The 17709-nt window shown below is 35.4% G+C and overlaps 2 protein-coding genes across 2 annotated transcripts in view; one reads left to right on the forward strand and one right to left on the reverse strand.

The window, feature by feature from the left end:
• The window catches only part of LOC126757356 (G-protein coupled receptor dmsr-1), a 255974-nt gene that overhangs the window by 228215 nt on the left and 10050 nt on the right, over positions 1-17709 (forward strand). Inside the window, exons 8-10 of the mRNA XM_050471196.1 lie at positions 2851-3022; positions 3307-3433; positions 9198-9386. Coding sequence (XP_050327153.1) covers positions 2851-3022; positions 3307-3433; positions 9198-9386 — 488 coding nt within the window. The remainder of the gene's footprint in view (positions 1-2850; positions 3023-3306; positions 3434-9197; positions 9387-17709) is intronic.
• LOC126757368 (uncharacterized) lies at positions 15857-16646 on the reverse strand. Its single transcript, XM_050471221.1, has 3 exons — positions 16573-16646; positions 16262-16516; positions 15857-16080 (listed from the first exon to the last, which is right to left on the reverse strand). The coding sequence occupies exons 1-3, from the start codon at positions 16618-16620 to the stop codon at positions 15919-15921; spliced, it is 465 nt and encodes a 154-aa protein (XP_050327178.1). The 5' UTR covers positions 16621-16646; the 3' UTR covers positions 15857-15918.

Below are 17709 nucleotides of genomic sequence, written 5' to 3' on the forward strand. Positions count from 1 at the left end.
GGAGGTTATTTCTATGAATGTAAACACAGTTTTTCTGCTCTCTACTTTATTAATTATATAATGAAGTAAGTTATTAAATAGTGTGTTATTTTTTATAAAAAACCCTTTTGAACAAAATATATGTATGTATAGCACCTTTGTTTTAGCATTTATTACTAAAATCTTAAAATTAAACTGTAATTAACTCCGATGTGAGTATAGTATCATCTGATTCAAATATTAAATTTTTAGCTATTTGATCAAAATTGACCCGGACTAAAAAAAACTACATTTTCTTATATTATAATATATCTAAATTATCGCCTTAAAAATGGGCTCATCTTCAGTCAATAAAAGCTAATTTTCCACTTTTTCAATTGTATAGACTCAAGTGGGTGTCTTCAGCGAATTTATGATAGAGTTTTGCGGTCTCGGCTTATTTTTGTAGTGCCATTCTGCTTAGTTTCGACGTCATACTCGTAAACCCAACCTCTCGATACCAGTATTGATGCGTGTGATGAATGTAGCCTTCTCAAAGTAGCTGAGCATTTATTAATTTACAACCTTTATTCGACATCGTTTTTCAAATATTTTGGAGCGAGTCTAGCACACGCTTCATATACAAGACATAAGTCTATAATCATTCATAAGAGATTTTGAGATCTTCTGCTAATTTCCTTCTGTCAAAACGATGATTTTCAAGCACTGTTTCTTTAATTTTCCGCTAACTTAGAAAAAAGTTGTGATCGATTTGGTTTGCGCCTGCAGTTTAAATGAACTAGTTCGATACAAATTTGATTAGACATCGGCAAACTATACTGTTTATATTATACCGCGATTTGTCAGTCTTCTAAAAATAGTAATCAACTTTGAATTGTCTGGTACATAACTCAAACTTCTATAACTCGAAGTTCTCCGTAACTCGAATTTTTGAGTTGGCAATAGAAGTCAAAATTCATACAAATTTCCTTCCATAACTCGAAGTTTCTCTAACTCGAAGCTTTTTGTGAAATATGGTGATTCGAGTAAGGAAGATCCAACTGTATTTTGTAACAAAGGAGCACATATAGTCTATTTTTCTTCTGGATATAAAACTACAAGGTGCGTTCCAAAGAAAACTGGACTTTTTGAATCTAGCGCCCCCTGGTAGCGTCATCTATATGCTGACTGGTGCGTTGGAATCTGCCATCTTTATCGATTGTCCAGTGAGTGAATTTCATGACATTTCATTGATTGGAAGTGAAGTTAGCGCGTTTTAAGTGCCAGAATGTTTCTGTTATCGGTGCGAAAATGAGCCTCGAACAAGGAGACGACATTAAATTTTGTTTTAAAATTGGTAAAACTCTTACCGAAACGTTTCAATTGATGAAACAAGCGATGATTGCCTACCTCGTAGCAGAGTGCACGAGTGGTTTCAACGTTTCCAACGTGGTCGTGAGGACATATGTAATTGACGATCAACATGTGGGCCAATCAAAATCCGTAATCACCGGAAATTCCATCGAAACTGTGCGTGAATTGATCAAAAATCAGCCGAAATCATCATTAAAATTCATGGAAATGGAATTGAACATCTCCAAAACATCGATTTATGGCATTTTGACCGAACATTTGGGCTTACGAAAGGTATGTGCACGGTTTGCTCCGCACAAATTGACTGACGACGAAAAATTGCTCAGAATCCAACATTCGAAGGATATCATTAAATTGAGGTCAAAAAGGACAAAAACTTCCTTTATACTTCCCGTATTCACCTGATATGGCACTGTGCGACTTCTTCCTTTTCGGAAAAATGCATTTGAAAGGAAAGCGTTATGCAGACGTAGAGGCCATTCAAAAGGCTCGAAAGGCATACTGGCAGCCATACCGGGCATACCGGCCAACGAGCTAAAACACTCGTTCGGCATGCTTTTTGACCGTGCAAAAAGCTGTATTGAAGCAAAAGAAGATTACTTTGAATAAAATAAATTGATTTTGGTGAAAAAAACATTTTTTCTATTTTTTTTTAAAGTCCTATTTACTTTGAAACGCACCTTGTAAATAGCACTGTAAAGTAGTATCCTCATACTATCATGTATGAAATTCAACTCACTAACATTGTTCTTGCTTTCACGTGCTGAAATTTTTGAAAAGCAGCTAGTAAAGAAAGATTGCTTTAGTGTCTTTATATAACACAAAGACAGCTTGTAGAACTCTCGCACTTCTCATATGCCGGAGTGTACTTACAAGTTTTAAGATGCCTCCGAAAAGAAAGGCGCTCTTATGTCTACTGTCCTAGTAGCGATCGCTTTTAGAAAAGAATGTTTGTTTTTGATCTAGATAGAAAACTGGGATCGAATCATAGAAAAACAGACTATTAATTCACATATGACTTTTTTATTCATATTTCAAAAGTTCAAAAAAATAAATTTCAAAATAATAGAAGCGTGTGTTGGACCGAAAAAAGCGGACCTATGCCGTCAAGATTTCTACTTGGTCGTTTCAAAAATAAAACAATGACAAAAATGAGGAAAGTAGTTTCGAAATGAGTGCGTTTAAAATTTTAAGTTAACACTAAACCAGCTGATGACCACAACGCTAAAATTGCTATAATTTTGAATATAATTCAATTTTGATAAATCCTTTTAGGAAGATATTTCGGAGTATCTTAGCTATCGAATTATAAATCGAAGTCTCGAAATTTTGATTTTTTTAATTTCCAGACAAGAATAAGTGCTGATACCGAACATCACCTGGAATACCGAAAGTCAAAGTGTCATTTATTATTATACAAATTTTGGTTGCCATGAACCCAGCCCTTACTTGTCATTTCAAAACTTTTCGTTCTGCACATATTATATTTCACATTATGTTTTTCTTGTTTATCCACAGATCTGCATATTCGGCACAATTGCGAACATCCTGAACATAATCGTGCTAACCAAAAAGGATATGGCCAAAGCACCGATTAATAAAATCCTCAAATGGCTGGCGATAGCGGACATGTTCGTGATGATCGAGTACATACCGTTCGTTTCTTATCAGTACATCTACATGAAACCAGGTATGCGTAATTACAGTTAACTACGCTTTATTAAATATTTACCGTATACAAATATGGCTATGTAAGTAAATAATTTGTATTTACAAGCGGTAATTTACGGGTGCCTTGTGGCTATTGCATTTTCATGCTCATGACCACCTGTCTCCAATTTCATTATAACTACCTGTAGGCACTTAGTTGATGCTACATAATTACTGTTATGAATTTGCATTTATCACTTGTTTGTTACAAAATAATTAACTGTACACACACGTGTGTTTGTGTTTGTATGTATTCGGTTTCAGGTGAGGAGGATTTCAGCTATGCCTGGGCGGTTTTCGTGCTTTTTCACATGCACTTCACACAAATCCTGCACACGATATCCATCGGACTGACGGTGACTTTGGCAATATGGCGTTACGTGGCGATAAGGTATGTGCGCATGCGTGTTGTGTGTGTTGGCAATTAATTGCCTTGTGCACACATGTGCTTACCATGTAAATAGTTTTTGTTTCCGTTTTGCACCTTTACCGTTATGTGTGGTCATGTTGATGTTGTTCTTGTAGACATTTTTTTAAATCAGGTGTGTATGAGTTAGTGTTTGACGTTTTGCAAAGTCATGCATGTGCCCCTGTGGCATTTGTTCGTGTTAAAACTGGGTTCTATGCATAATTTGCTTTGTTCTAATCTAGTTTATAGTTACTAGCAGCACCAGCAAAATTGCTTGAGGTTTTCCATGCATTTAAAACTTTGCTTTCGAACATTTCTGTGTACATTGTTGTAATTACTTTGTCATATCCGCTTTCATACGACAGAGAGCATACACTTTGCCAAAATATTGCGGTACTTATCATTTATGGGCACGCATAACGTTTAGCTTCTACTCAGAGCACGCACTTTACATTTAGCATTTCAGCAAAAAGAGAACATTGAACCATGTCATAACGAGGCATCACTATGATCCCAAACAAATAACAAAGAAAACATTAACTTTCTAATAATCGGTATGTCCGTTTGACTTTAGAGTTCGAGCAAATGTTAACCTCCCATAACAAGTAGTTAAATCAACACATATACGAATAAATTTAAAGTACTTTAGAAAGAGCAATATAAAAAAAACGTTAACTTCGGATGCACCGAGACTATAATGCTCTTCACATATGAGATAGATTGCTATACAATCGGTCGTTTTGCATATCAGCTATATACTATAGTAGTTCGATCTTAACAATTTCTTCGGAGTTTGTATCATTGCCTTTGACAGAAATCCATGCCTAATTTCGTAAAGATATCTTGTCAAATAGCAAAGTTTTCCGCATAAGGATTTGATTTTGGTCGATCACTTGGCCTGGCAGCTATTTCTAAATTGGTTATCGGCGGTTCCGACACATGAGCAGGTTCTTTGAGAAATATCTGATTTTTTCATTATATTCTATTTAGTTAATTGCTTCTGTTTCGTTAATTGTGTGGAGGGTAAAATGTTTTTTTATCTAAATGTTATAACACCTAAAACTAATTCAGAAAAATATATCCTCCATAGTAATGTTATATACGTAAACCAGAATGAGACAAATTGGTTTCCTGGTCTGTCCGTCCAATATATTGGAGCGCACAAGCTATAACTTGAGTACATATTAATATATCTTAAACAAAAACCTACACTTTTGTTCCTGGGAACCCTGAGGAATGTGAGATGTTCTGAATGATTTTCACACACACAAAATGTCGTTGATGAAAAGTCCTAAATAGCTATATAATAGCTAAGTCAAAAATTTACGGAAATTCAATTTGGTTTAAGAGATTTTGAAAAATTGGCATATCTCCGTTCTCTAATAGGTTCAATGCATAGCTAGCATCTTCAAGGCGCTTCATATCTAGAAATGGCAAAAATGCCTTTCAAGGTATTGAATTCAAGAATTTGAGAACTTCCGTGAAGATTTCAGACTTTGTATCAAAAGTATCAATTTGAAATAATATATTGACACCTTTTTCTGATGCTATAAAATGGACAAATAATTTTACTTATAAGATAAAAAGATGAGAACTTCACCGCACCTAGAGTCTATTGTGCCCTTAGAACCAATATGCCATCATTTTCGATCTTCCGGTTGACTTTACATCGGGTATAATACAAAGTGCGTTCCAAAGTAAAAACTGAATCTAGCGCCCCCTAGTAGTGCCATCTACATGTCGACCAGTGCGTTAGAATCTGCTATCTTTATCGATTGTCCAGTAAGAATTTCATGACATTTCATTGATTGGAAGTGAAGTTATTGCGTTTTAAGTGTCAGTATGTTTGTGTTATCGGTGCGAAAATGAGCTTCGAACAAAGAGCCAACATTAAATTTTGTTTTACATTTGGTAAAACTTTTACCGAAACGTTTCAATTGATGAAAGTATATGGCGATGATGGCCTATTCGGTGGCAGAGTGCACGAGTCGTTTCAACGTTTCCAAAGTGGTCGTGAGAACATAAATGACGATCAACATATGGGTCAATCAAAATCCGTAATCACCGGAAATTCCATCGAAACTGACTAAAGAGACAATAGAAGCGCACAGAAACCGGCATAGAACGACGCTTGGAAAAGGTCGTCCACTCTTGCAAAGATTCTTACCTTTTCTGTATGAAAACAAAAAAATTTATTGACTATTTAGAAGATATTCTCCTATAAATTACCTATCGGTCGATTAAATAAAAATTTGACAAAAGTTAAATTTTTGACATAATTTTGGTCGTCGCGAAAATTCGATTTTTGATCAGATCGAAAAACTGCTAAATTATTGTATGAAGTAATATAAATAAGTATACTATTACGAGCAAAACATAGTAAGGCTTTGTTCATAATTTTAAAATTCTTAATTAATTCTTCAAAATCAAATTCGTCTTCAATGTCAATGTGTTTTCCGGTCATAAGCATAGATTCAAGACTCATCGCCAGTAATAATAAGTTTCACGACATCCTAGTAGTCGGATAACATTGTTTCACGGACGTAAGCGCGACGCTGTTTTTTAAAAAAATCTAATTATTTTGAAACCAATCGTGCTTTCACTTTTCTTTGGCCCAAATGATCTTTCGAAATTTGTTTTCTCTTATCCTTCCGTTATCGTCGATTCTCAAGCACCAATTGCATTTTTTTATTGGCGTGTTGATCATCAGATGATTTCGATGGACGTCCTGTACGTGGTTCGTCGTCAACACTTTCTCAGCCGTCTTTGAACACTTTGTACCAATAAATTACACTTGATCGGGACAAAAATTATGACCGAAGTTCTTTTCCAACATTCTGAACGTTCCGCACCAGAAATTTTATTCCGCGCACAAAATTTAATGGAACATCTTTGCTGAATAATTTCACTCATCGTACAAATCGACGAATGTACTTTATGTACTACAGAAAGACAAGCGTATACTAAGCACTAATGATTATTTTGATGAAACATTTGACACAGATGACACTGTCAGTCATACCAACCTAGGAAAAATATTTCGACGAATACGTTTTTGTTCAAAATTTAAATTAAAAAGTCTTACTATTTTTTGCCCACAACTGATAATAATTTGATAGTTTCTCCGAATAAACACTCAATTAGTTTGAAATATCGATGTAAAATTTTAGTATGTTTTTTTTTAAGCTATATCCGATCGAAATATACAAAAACATCAATTTTCTTAGTTTCACACAAGCTAGCGAAGGCTATTTGTTTGGAAATTTAATTATTTTCAGTCCCTCTTCATAGCGAAAGTTAAATAAGTATAATTTCATTCTATAGTACTTCAATTAATTTTTATTTTATTTGGCAAGCGTTCAACATTTATTTAAACCACATTTCATATTCAAAAGCCGGTGCATGTGTATGCTTATGATTATCCTGGTCCAGACACAATTACTTAAATAAATGAAAGCACCCACAAAATAGAATGAATAAATTATATATGTATGGGATATACACATGTCTATATGTAAGCTTCATTTTGCCTGTAATCCAGATGCTGGTAATGTGTGGGCGTTTCTCATAAACTGAGCATAAAGGATTCCATTGAAGACATCGCCCGCTGATCCTCTGATTGCTGTTCACATCACATTCACTTACATACATAAACACATATGTTTGTATGCATATGTCCATATTTATCCATCATTAACCACAAAGAAAATCCTTCTATTAATATGCGAAAATGTGCATGCTGCATTTTCAGCACTGAAATCTATGCAGATTGGTTCAATTATAATTTAATCTGATATCAGTAGTCATTGCCATTCTCTCATTTTCTGGAAAATCGTAATTACAAGGTCAATGGTACGTATATTTGCGCTCAATAATAATGATATTTGTAAGTGATTTCTTGGTACGAATTGCTTGGAAATATGAGCCAATAATACTGTTGTGCCACGTGAGGATAATACAGAAATGAAATGACAAAACATATATGTACATATGTATATACATATATATATTATTCAAGATAAATTTTTTGTTGCAAGGATTTGATTTTGATTGGCTCCTTTGTATCTTAAAAACTGAGGGACTAGTTCGCGTATATACAGACAGAAGGACAGACAGACATGGCCAACTTGACTTAGAGTCTTTGGCGGAGTGTTACAAACTTTGTGGCAAACTTACTAATATCGTGACAAAAAGTCCACGGAAATTGTAAATAGAACGCAAAATATTTAATTATTCATCAGTATTTATTTTGCCAATTTTTGCAGTACTCGAAATACTTTTCATAAGCACTTTTCGAAATGGCCTTCAGCTCCTTCAGCGACTTTTGTTTTATCTCTTCGATCGACTGAAACGCATTCCACGTGGCTCGATGGCGCTTTATCATGGAGTAAATTCTATGAATTGTTCTTCCACAATTCCGTCTGTTTTCAACGGATTTTCAAACGCAAATGGATCAATACGGCTAAATTAAACTCCTTATTGACTGTCTGTCCCTCCGGAACAAATTCATGATACACGAAAAAGCGAATATCAAAAACAAAAAAAAAAAACAAACATTGAACTCGCCTAGATTTTTGAGCGGCTTTGGCGTGGTTTTTTTGGTTTCGGCTCGTTTTTTCCCTTCAATTCCGATGATTGTTGTCTTGTTTGCATGCCTAACTCATAAACCCATATTTCGTCGACAATTCGTTGATGACTTGTCAGAAGCTATGGGAGCTCGGACATAGCGCCAAGTGATTACCACCTGTTCCTGTCCATGGCGAACGCCCTTATTGGTGTAAAGTTGAACCCAAAAGAGGCTTGTGAAAAGTGGCTGTCCGAGTTCTTCGCAAATAAGGAGGGGGCTACCACGAGGGGGTATTATGAAGTTGCCGTCTAGATGGAAACAGATTATCGAACGAGACAGTGCATGTTGGAACTAAATCCGATCACTGTAACACTTTTTAAAAATCATTGAATAAAAAGCAAAAAAGCGGAAGGGAGATGTTTGACAACCTTATATATCATAATGTTATTCATTCTTATGCTTTTTGACGTTGCGGCATTCCACTTTTCGAAAACTAATATTGACAGATACTCAAGATCAAATTTTAACCGTACTGTTCCATATACCATAGAATAATTAGTTTAATCCTGCATGCATACACAATTATATTTCAAAACTATTTGAGATAATCGTGTTAAGATAACAATCTAGCAGACATACATACATTTACATCCTAAATAACTCATAAACCCAAAATGGTAAAAGTTCAAAGGAAGGAGTAAAAATATTTTCGTATTCATTCATCATACAATGTCGCATTATAATAGTTTCAGAAATGGTAAAGACGTTCTTTCAAACATATTTTATTATCCTCGAACAAACTGTTTTAATATTGAAAAAAATCTAGATATTCTTTTCATTCTTAATGGCTAAGGCACTCATCAGTTGTGTAGTATGTCCAACATAGAAGTAATAAGTAGTTGTAACTAAAATGTGTTCGCCTAAAAACCTACTTTTTGACAATGCTGGCAAAATAAAAAACAATTTTTTAACAAAATTTTGAAATTCTCTCCCTTTTCATTCGATTTACGGTTATTCTTACTATTTTTGTTCCGAAAAATACAATTATTTTTTCTTTAAATTCGATCTACAAATTGGTTTTATGGTTTTTATTTGAAAACTGCTTTTATCTCGCTTCCGGCCTTCCTTTCGCTGTTCTTTTTATTTTTGTAGCAAACTTTTTCCTACTCTCTTTTTCAGACATCCACATGGACGTTTTGCGGCCTTTCTGCTGTCACATTGCACCGAGGCGATAATATTCTCCTTCATTGTGTCACCGATTGTCTGCTTTCCAACACTCTTTGTGTTCAAGGTGCGCGAGAGTTATGTGGAGGACAGCCAGGTGCCGTTGTATCACGTCTACGCGGACGAGGACACGCAATTGTACAGGTGAGTGCACATATGTACGATACTTCAATTCGAGGGAATGAAAATAGGTAACACTTGATATACATACTAATAAATATGCGCGGTTGTGCTTGGGGACCGGTAGTAGCACAAAAATCAAGTAAAAATTCACCACTAAAAAAATAAAATTATATTTTTGGCATCAATGGGAAACAAAAGTTGGCACACTAAAGATACATTTTTAACTGAAAAATGTGGCGCGTGAAAAATGGGCAATTTTAACAAAATTTCTGACATATTACGTATAAATCAGAACGAATTTAATGACCTTTTCAAGCGTTGCTGCATAACGCTTTCATGGTTTACCTTTCTGTTAATACAGATATTTGTTCATACTTTTTATGCTATAGTATGTAGAGTGATATATGATGATACCCCACTCATGTAAGAACCTAGAAATGTTCCGGCATAACGGTTTTCAGACAAACCGATTGCTTCGACTGCCTTAGAAATCAGTACCATTGCAATAAATGCTTGCTTGAGTTGCTCTTGGATCGATTATTCGCGTAATTAAACCAATCCCAAGTCATTCACAGCACTAAAGCTTTATATACGTGAGCTAGAGTCTTGAATAAATGTATTCCGATTTCGAATATTTTTAAATAAAAGTTGACAAGTAAGTTCAAGGATTTTTGAAGAGCTCAACGACTCTTCCTTATTTTCCGTTTAGTGAGATCACATACGCTTTTGTTTCTCTTTATCGAGATTCTCGAGGCCTTTGTTGAAGTCAACCCTTCCTGATGCGACTTACCGTTGGTGAAGTCAATAACCCTTTTGTTTAACTTTAGCGAGGTCCACAACCCTCGCTTAATGAGATCAAAGAGATTTAGGATATTTATTCTGATTTGGATTAGTCAGTTTGAGTGAGAGCTATAGGCTATAAAGGTCCTAACTTAGAAATATGTTCAGGATATGTAGCGAAATCTTAAGTAATAAGATATGCCAAATTTCAGGAAGATACATTGTCAAATAAAAAAGTTTTGCATACAAGTACTTGATTTTGATCTTAGGTGTTTCTGACAGCTATATGCTATAGTTGTCCGATATCGGCGGTTCCGATAAATGAGTAGCTTCTCGATGAGTAAAAAACGTGTGCAAAAGTTCAAACCGATATTTCAAAACTGAGAAACTAGTTCGCTTATATAGAGACGGACGGATAGAAGGACATGACCAAATCGACTCTACTTGTTACGCTGATCATTTATAACGGTTTTTTTTTAATAAGACCATTCAAAATAGAATTAAAAATAAAAATATTTGAATAAAACAAAAACGGTTGGGGATATCAATGAAGCTCTTTATTCCTGTGAAAGTACATTCTTCTTTTGTATGGCCACCACTGGCATACTTGCAGAAGTTCAAACACTGAACCCAATATTCGACGGTTTTCAAGCATAAATCGGTCGATACTTCTGCAATTTCACGTTCGGTATTCGTACGAAGTTCATCAGTCATCGCTGAGTTGTTGGCATAGAGCATAGATTTGACGTAGCCTCAATAGTCTAACGGCGTCAAATCGCATGACCGAGGAGAAGAGATAACACGTTCACCAAATTTGGTTTTCAATAAATCGATTGTAAAATTCACAGTGTGGCCGTGGCGCCGTCTTGTTAGAACCACATATTGTCCAAGTCCATATCATCCAATTCGGGCCAAAAATGGTCGGTTATCATTGAGCGGTAACGATTTCCTTTCACAGTAACGTGCCGATCTTGATCATCACGGAAGAAGTACAGTTCAATGACATCGCCGGCCCATAAACCGCACAAACCGTAATTTTTTCGGAATGCAATGCTGACTAATGGAGTACGTCAGCAATTTCGCCTGACAAATAACGCATATTTTGCTTATTGACGAAGCCATTCAACCAGAAATGAGCCTCATCGCTAAAGAAAATTGTTGATCAGCCCAATTTACGAATATACGACGATTCTTGTGGTCAAGCGGCTTCAGTTCTAGCATCAATTTGACCCTATAGGGATGTAGGCCAAGATCTTTTCACAAAATTCGCCACAACGACGTCATAATAATGCCCAACCCTTGAGAACGACGTATGAGAGATTTGGGTCTTCCTCAATTCGTACGCTAGCGGCAGCAATATTCTCGAGAACTTTTTGTACTGTGTCTGTGGATTCAAATTTTTCCACAAGACACTCAATTGTTGATCTGACAGGCTGGTTATGACGACCATAAATTGGACGTAGTGCTCTTAAAGTTGGGGCCACTGACTGCGAATTTCGGCAGTAAATTTTAATAATTTCGACTCGTTGTTGGATCGTATATCTTTCCTTAATGAAATGGCAAACTTTATTGAAGAGATGTGTCAAAATAGCGAGGAAAAATATGGCGTCATTTGCTGTATACTTTTGTAACGTCCCCATTGAAAATCCCGTTATGTGTATGGTATATACTTTAATGGGTTTCCAATGCTTTCTTTTGGGTGTTACAAACATCGTGGCGTCACACATTCCAAATAAGTTATTTTTCCTCGTAGTGCTGCTACTACAAATGATTTAAAGAAGCCCTTTTCACTGCTCTCTCTTGAGTTGAAGCTGTCATCTTGAGCTTAATAAATACAAACTAAAATTCTAAAAAAGAAATCATTTGATGTAGGTTAAGTCAAGTTGTCACTACAGCAATTTCTCAAAGCTGTAATTCATATATACATACATATACATTTATACTTATGTATATTTGCCCTCTTTTAAGTGAGTGCAGTTGAACTTGCCGTACCAAGAAACCATAATTAAATGAAAGTGACACTATGCAAATGTGTTAAGCTGAATGGCCAAGCTGTCTTAGCGGAGCTGAACTCAGTGTCTGACTCATCAATATCATCAACTCTTGTGTAGTGGCCAAGTTTTCGCTGATGCCAACTTGATTAAAGCTGTGCACACTTAGTCAATGCCATTTACACATAAACGACATTCATGATGAGAAAGATGACGGAGGAGAAGAAACACTAACGCAAAGTAAATTGTATCAAAGACGTTAGCTTTTCCTTTATCTTGGCATTGCAAACGTTAGCTCAAGCTGCAAAGCAAATATACACTGAAACGACTAGTATTGTATCCTGCCGCCACATTTCAATTTTGCATTCCTAATGTCGTTTACACAAGTTATGTGTAGTGGTGCTTTAACCACTTTAGACTATTTTCGAAATTTCGAAATCTTCTACGTTAGAACGAATTTGTTCTAAGGCTATCTTGTTGAATGTTTTTTCTTAGAGGTTTACATTTTGCCATTAAGTCTTGCCACATTCTAATCGGATGAACTGGAAATATATCAACCGAGACAAAATGTTAACTTCGGCTCCACCGAAGCTATTATACCCTGCCTTATAGGAACTACATCCATAACTAAATCTGAAAATATAACCGACCAACAGTTTGTATCCATCAGAAAACGTTTTGCTAGTTTTTTCTAGCCACGTTTTTCTATATAAACAACCTTCAAGCCGAATAAAGTTTACTTATGAAGATCTGTATCTCGATTTTGATTGATTTTTTTTATGACAGGTATATTCTTTAATAGTCCAATAGCGGAGGTTTCGAGAAATTAATAGCTTCTTGAAAGGATTTGGAGGATGTGTGCAAAATTTCAGATCGATACCAGCCCAAAGAGCCGAACATGGCTAGTACATCGATTCAGGTCAAAACGAAAACGTCGGTCTGGGTATTAATAACGTCGCGACGAACTTAATATACACTGTGCTGGATATAAAAATTGTACTATCAATTAGATTACTTTTATGAGAGTATGTAAAGTCAGTAGTGAAACCAACATTCGGGAAATAATTAGTTAGAGAGACCATTTTTGTTGGAAACTGTTGTAGAACTGGAACTTCTGGATAGCCATACTAAGATATAATCGCAGTAGTTATATAACTTTTTATTAGAATCATGGCAAGTCTGAGATCTGAAATAGCAATGCCAAAAATAAAATATTTTTTTTTTAATTGAATGGTTCGTATCGAAAAAAAATTATTTGTATCGTAACTGAAAACCTAAATTAAACCAAAATAATTTCAAAATGCAAGTAGGCTGGCAATATTTTTATTTAACTGCTCCCATTATTGAGACTCATCCGATAACAACAACATATGATTTCTCATCAGCAATCAATATACTTATTTTATTATAAAAAATTGCAAGTATCATAAATATTATAAAAAATTATCAATATCAAAATCCTCAAAGCGCCACCTTGTTCGCATACAAAGCATTCATTACCACTTCCACTCGACCCTTCGGGCAACAAGCAACATAAAAGTCAGTAGAACTGAACAATCAATCGAACAGGTAATCATAAAAATCAGAAGTGGGTAGTATTTGTTATTTCAATAAGGGAACACTAACGAAAAAGGTTCTCAAAGCAAACACTAATAAATCAGTTTATGCGATGTTCGACCTTGGCGCACAAATAACTCGTGTTCCAATTGCCTCAAAGTTCCTACATAAAATTGTTATTGTGTTATGCATTTGCAATTTCTTACCCGTGGAAAAATAACAACATACCATAGTTTCGTTTACCTAGGAAATTTGTGGCTGCATAATTCGAAGTTCGTTCAAATTGTGAGAGAGACTTAAGAGAAGTTAAGGTGATACTCTTTTCTTGTGTAGTACATTGCAATAAATTGACAAATATAGTAACGCAATGACGTGATCGAATTTCGATTGATGTAAGATTGTTGTTGTTGTTGTTATTATTATTGTTATGTTAATTTTATTGCTACTTTTACTATAATAATAATAATAATTAGTATTATTTTTTTTATTATTATGCATTTTTTCAATTCAGTAGTTAAGAGCCACTTTTCGAAGCTAAAGCGAGTTGTGACATTGTAAATATTTTTATACTTTATATTTATTCACTAGTAACTGAGTATATAAATTCACTACTTAAGCATTTTTTAACTAAAAAATATTTGCTCCCTTTTTACTTCATAACAATTTCAGACACTAGTCTAATCCTTTCTAAGTATTCAATTTACAACTGAATATCAATTGAAAATTTATAAAGTGTGATCCACGTTCCCTACTTTTTTAAAGAAAAAGCACAGAAACGTCAAATATAATGCGAAATGTTTATTATCATTCGAAAGAAGATTCTTTGAAATTTATTTTTTGAAGTTTATCGCTTTCAAATGTTTGCCGCGTGGCCGCTTCCAAGATGGTCCATCCGTTGAGTTCAATTTTTAATGTCCCGTTCGAGCATTTCGACTGGTAACTGGCGGAATGGCAAGCGAGAAGTTTTGCTCCAAGGCCTGAATCGAAGCGGGGTTCTCCACATAAACTGTGTGATATCACACAATCTTGGTGGGCAATCGATCAGCCCAACACGTGAAGTTATCTGCTCACCGAAATGTTCTCCCAAGAAATCCATTGATTGATGCGATGTGTGGGAAGTGGCGCCGTCTTGTTAAAACTAAAGCCGAGATCACGAGCTTCAATATCAGGCACCAAATAGTCGGTTATCATGGCGCGATAACGATCGCCATTGGTGGTTAGGTTCCCAGCGACATCATTTTTGAAGGAATATGGACCGAAAATTCCACTGTGCCACAAACCACACCAAACCGTTTTTTTCTGAATGAAATGAGAGCTCTTGAATCTCTTCAGGTTGCTCTTTGTCCCAAGTGCGGCAATTTTGCTTGTTGAGCCAGGATTGAACTTTTTCGCTGAAAAGAAATTTGATTCAAAAACGTCGGATCTTCCTGGAAATTTTCAAAAGCTCATAGTGCAAACCGATATCAGTTCTTTTGCATAAGCTGTATTTTGTACGCTTTCAATTTAAGATCTCGACGTAAAATGCGCCAAGTCGTCCCATCGACAGTCCGAGTTGCTGCGAACGGCGCAAGCTCGACTCTCCACGGTCTTCGTGTACACTCTCAGCTACGGCTGCTTTGTTTTTTTCACTGCGTGCTGGACGTGGTCTATTTGGTCGAATATTATCCAATAATGAATGCTGGGTCTCAAGATGGGTGATGGTGTTGCGAATAGTACGCTCAGTAGGCCGATTATGCTGACCACGCGTAACACATTCTTCACAGAATGTGAATTTTCGCAATAAAGTTGAACGATTTGTAAACGTTGTTCAGACGTAAGTCTTTCCATTATGAAATCCAAAACAATACTGAACAAAAATAAGATCACAGCTTGCCACGACACACAGGTGATCTGCAAAAAAAGGGCTTTGGAAAAGTACTTCTACTTGGATCACCCGTTTCAAAGCAAATTCTTGATTTTCTGTAACCTCTAGCACACAGCTGCTTTCTTCAGTAGCCTGTTGCTATGCATAATATCAATTGTGGTGTACGCCTACTATACACGTGTCAGTTGCCATACATAATAAGAGCCTAAGAAAGGTCCAGCTAAGTCAAATTTTAGGATTTGACATATTTTCTTTTCGCTGACACACTGAATCTAATTACTACATTGTCAAAAGCTAAATCAGAATTATTTAAATTATTTATTATCAGTCATATTTTACATAAATATACAAATAATATCACTCACATGCTCGAACAATTTTGATTTAAGGCGGCCAATAGTTTCTTGCGAGCTTCGATAATACATTTTATGAAGTCAATATTATTGGTGGTCTCTACATAACACTGATTTATTTCGGCTTCTTTGTATAAACGCATACGTTTGTTGATATTATAGCCGATTAGCTGTGATATAAGAAAAATATTTAGTATTTTAATAAAAGCAAAACAAGATGCTTGTTTTGATACCCAAATTGTTTAAACAATTTTACTAAGCGCGGTTATATATGTTTTCCTAGCATACTTTTATGCGCCCATCTTTTTTTTATCTCTTTTAACATGTCTTTGTTAGTGTATTTGAACTCACCAGCGGCATTTCCATTTCACTTTGACCATCACTCAAAGCACATGTTTTGCCATTGCTTTCGCATTCCACCAATTTATTTCGGAATTTGTAAAACATTTCAGCTTCGGTTTTATACAGCTCGTAGACATCGCTCTGGCCCGCTTTTTGGCTATATATTTTACGGCATTCCTCACTCATGTCATTCATATCGGATTCCATTTGGAAATCACAAGTATACCAAAAGTTTACGAGTCCGCTTTGCTCGCCGCTACAAATCTGCAAAGCTTTTGTTTGTGATATTCTCTTGAAATTGTCCAGTAAATAATACTTACAAAGTGAGGGCTTATGAAAGCCACGAGTACGAATAGAATTTTGATCATATCACGGTTCAAATATTACACTACAATGTTTAAAATAAAATATTTCTGAAATACTTTTGACATTATACATCGATTTTTATTTATTACAAAAAATAAATAAATAAATAATGGTGTCAAAGTCAAAACAAATAGAAAAAACTAGTCAAATATATGTATGTATTTTGCTAAGTAGGTAGGACTGTTCTTAAGTAAGAAGACATGCCTCTATCTCTAATGAAAATATTAAAATAGTGAAGGATATGTTACTTGAAAATCGTCAGGCAAATGTTAGAGAGATAACAAGAGAGCTCGACATCTCTTGCGAGTCCGTTCGAATGTTTGTGGTGGATATTTTGGGTATGAAACGCGTTCTTGCTCGCCTCGTTCCGATAAAGCTGAATGTTTGTCAAAAAGTGTAGCGTAAACAGGATTTTTCGGTCATTCTTGATCATGCAAATTCCGACCCCACATTCATGGAGAATAACTTCGATGAGGCATGGGTTTATGAGTTTGACATGCAAATAAGTTAGCAATCATCGGATTGAAAAAAACGAGCCGAAACCAAAAAAGAAAACACATAAAAAACAAGATGATGCTCGTTAGCTTTTGCGATATTCGTGAATTAGTGGATCATGACTTTGTTTCGGCGGGACAGACGGTCAATAAGGACTTTTATTTGGCCGTATTGAGGCGTTTGCGTGACAACATCCATCGAAAACGACCAGAATTATGGAAGAAGAATTCATGAATTTTAGACGATGATAATGTATCCCGCATCGAGCCACGATTGTGTCTGAATTTAAAGCCAAAAACGCAATTAATACCATCGATCAACAACCGTATTCACCAGAATTCTGTGTGATTTTTTCTTGTTGCCCAAATTGAAATTGTCGCTCTGTGGAACCCGTTTTCAGTCGATCGAAAAAATAAAACAAAATTCGCTGCAGAAGCTGAAGGCTACCCGAAAAAGTGCTTACGAAAAGTGTTTCCTGGACTGGAAAAATATTTGGCATAAGAGTATTATTCTGGTTCAGTTAACTTTGAAGACGACAAAATAAATATGGATGCATAATTAAATTTTTTTTCGTTTTATTTACAATTTCCGGGAAC

Source organism: Bactrocera neohumeralis, chromosome 4, assembly GCF_024586455.1.
Source record: "Bactrocera neohumeralis isolate Rockhampton chromosome 4, APGP_CSIRO_Bneo_wtdbg2-racon-allhic-juicebox.fasta_v2, whole genome shotgun sequence".
In the NCBI taxonomy this organism is placed as follows: domain Eukaryota; kingdom Metazoa; phylum Arthropoda; class Insecta; order Diptera; family Tephritidae; genus Bactrocera; species Bactrocera neohumeralis.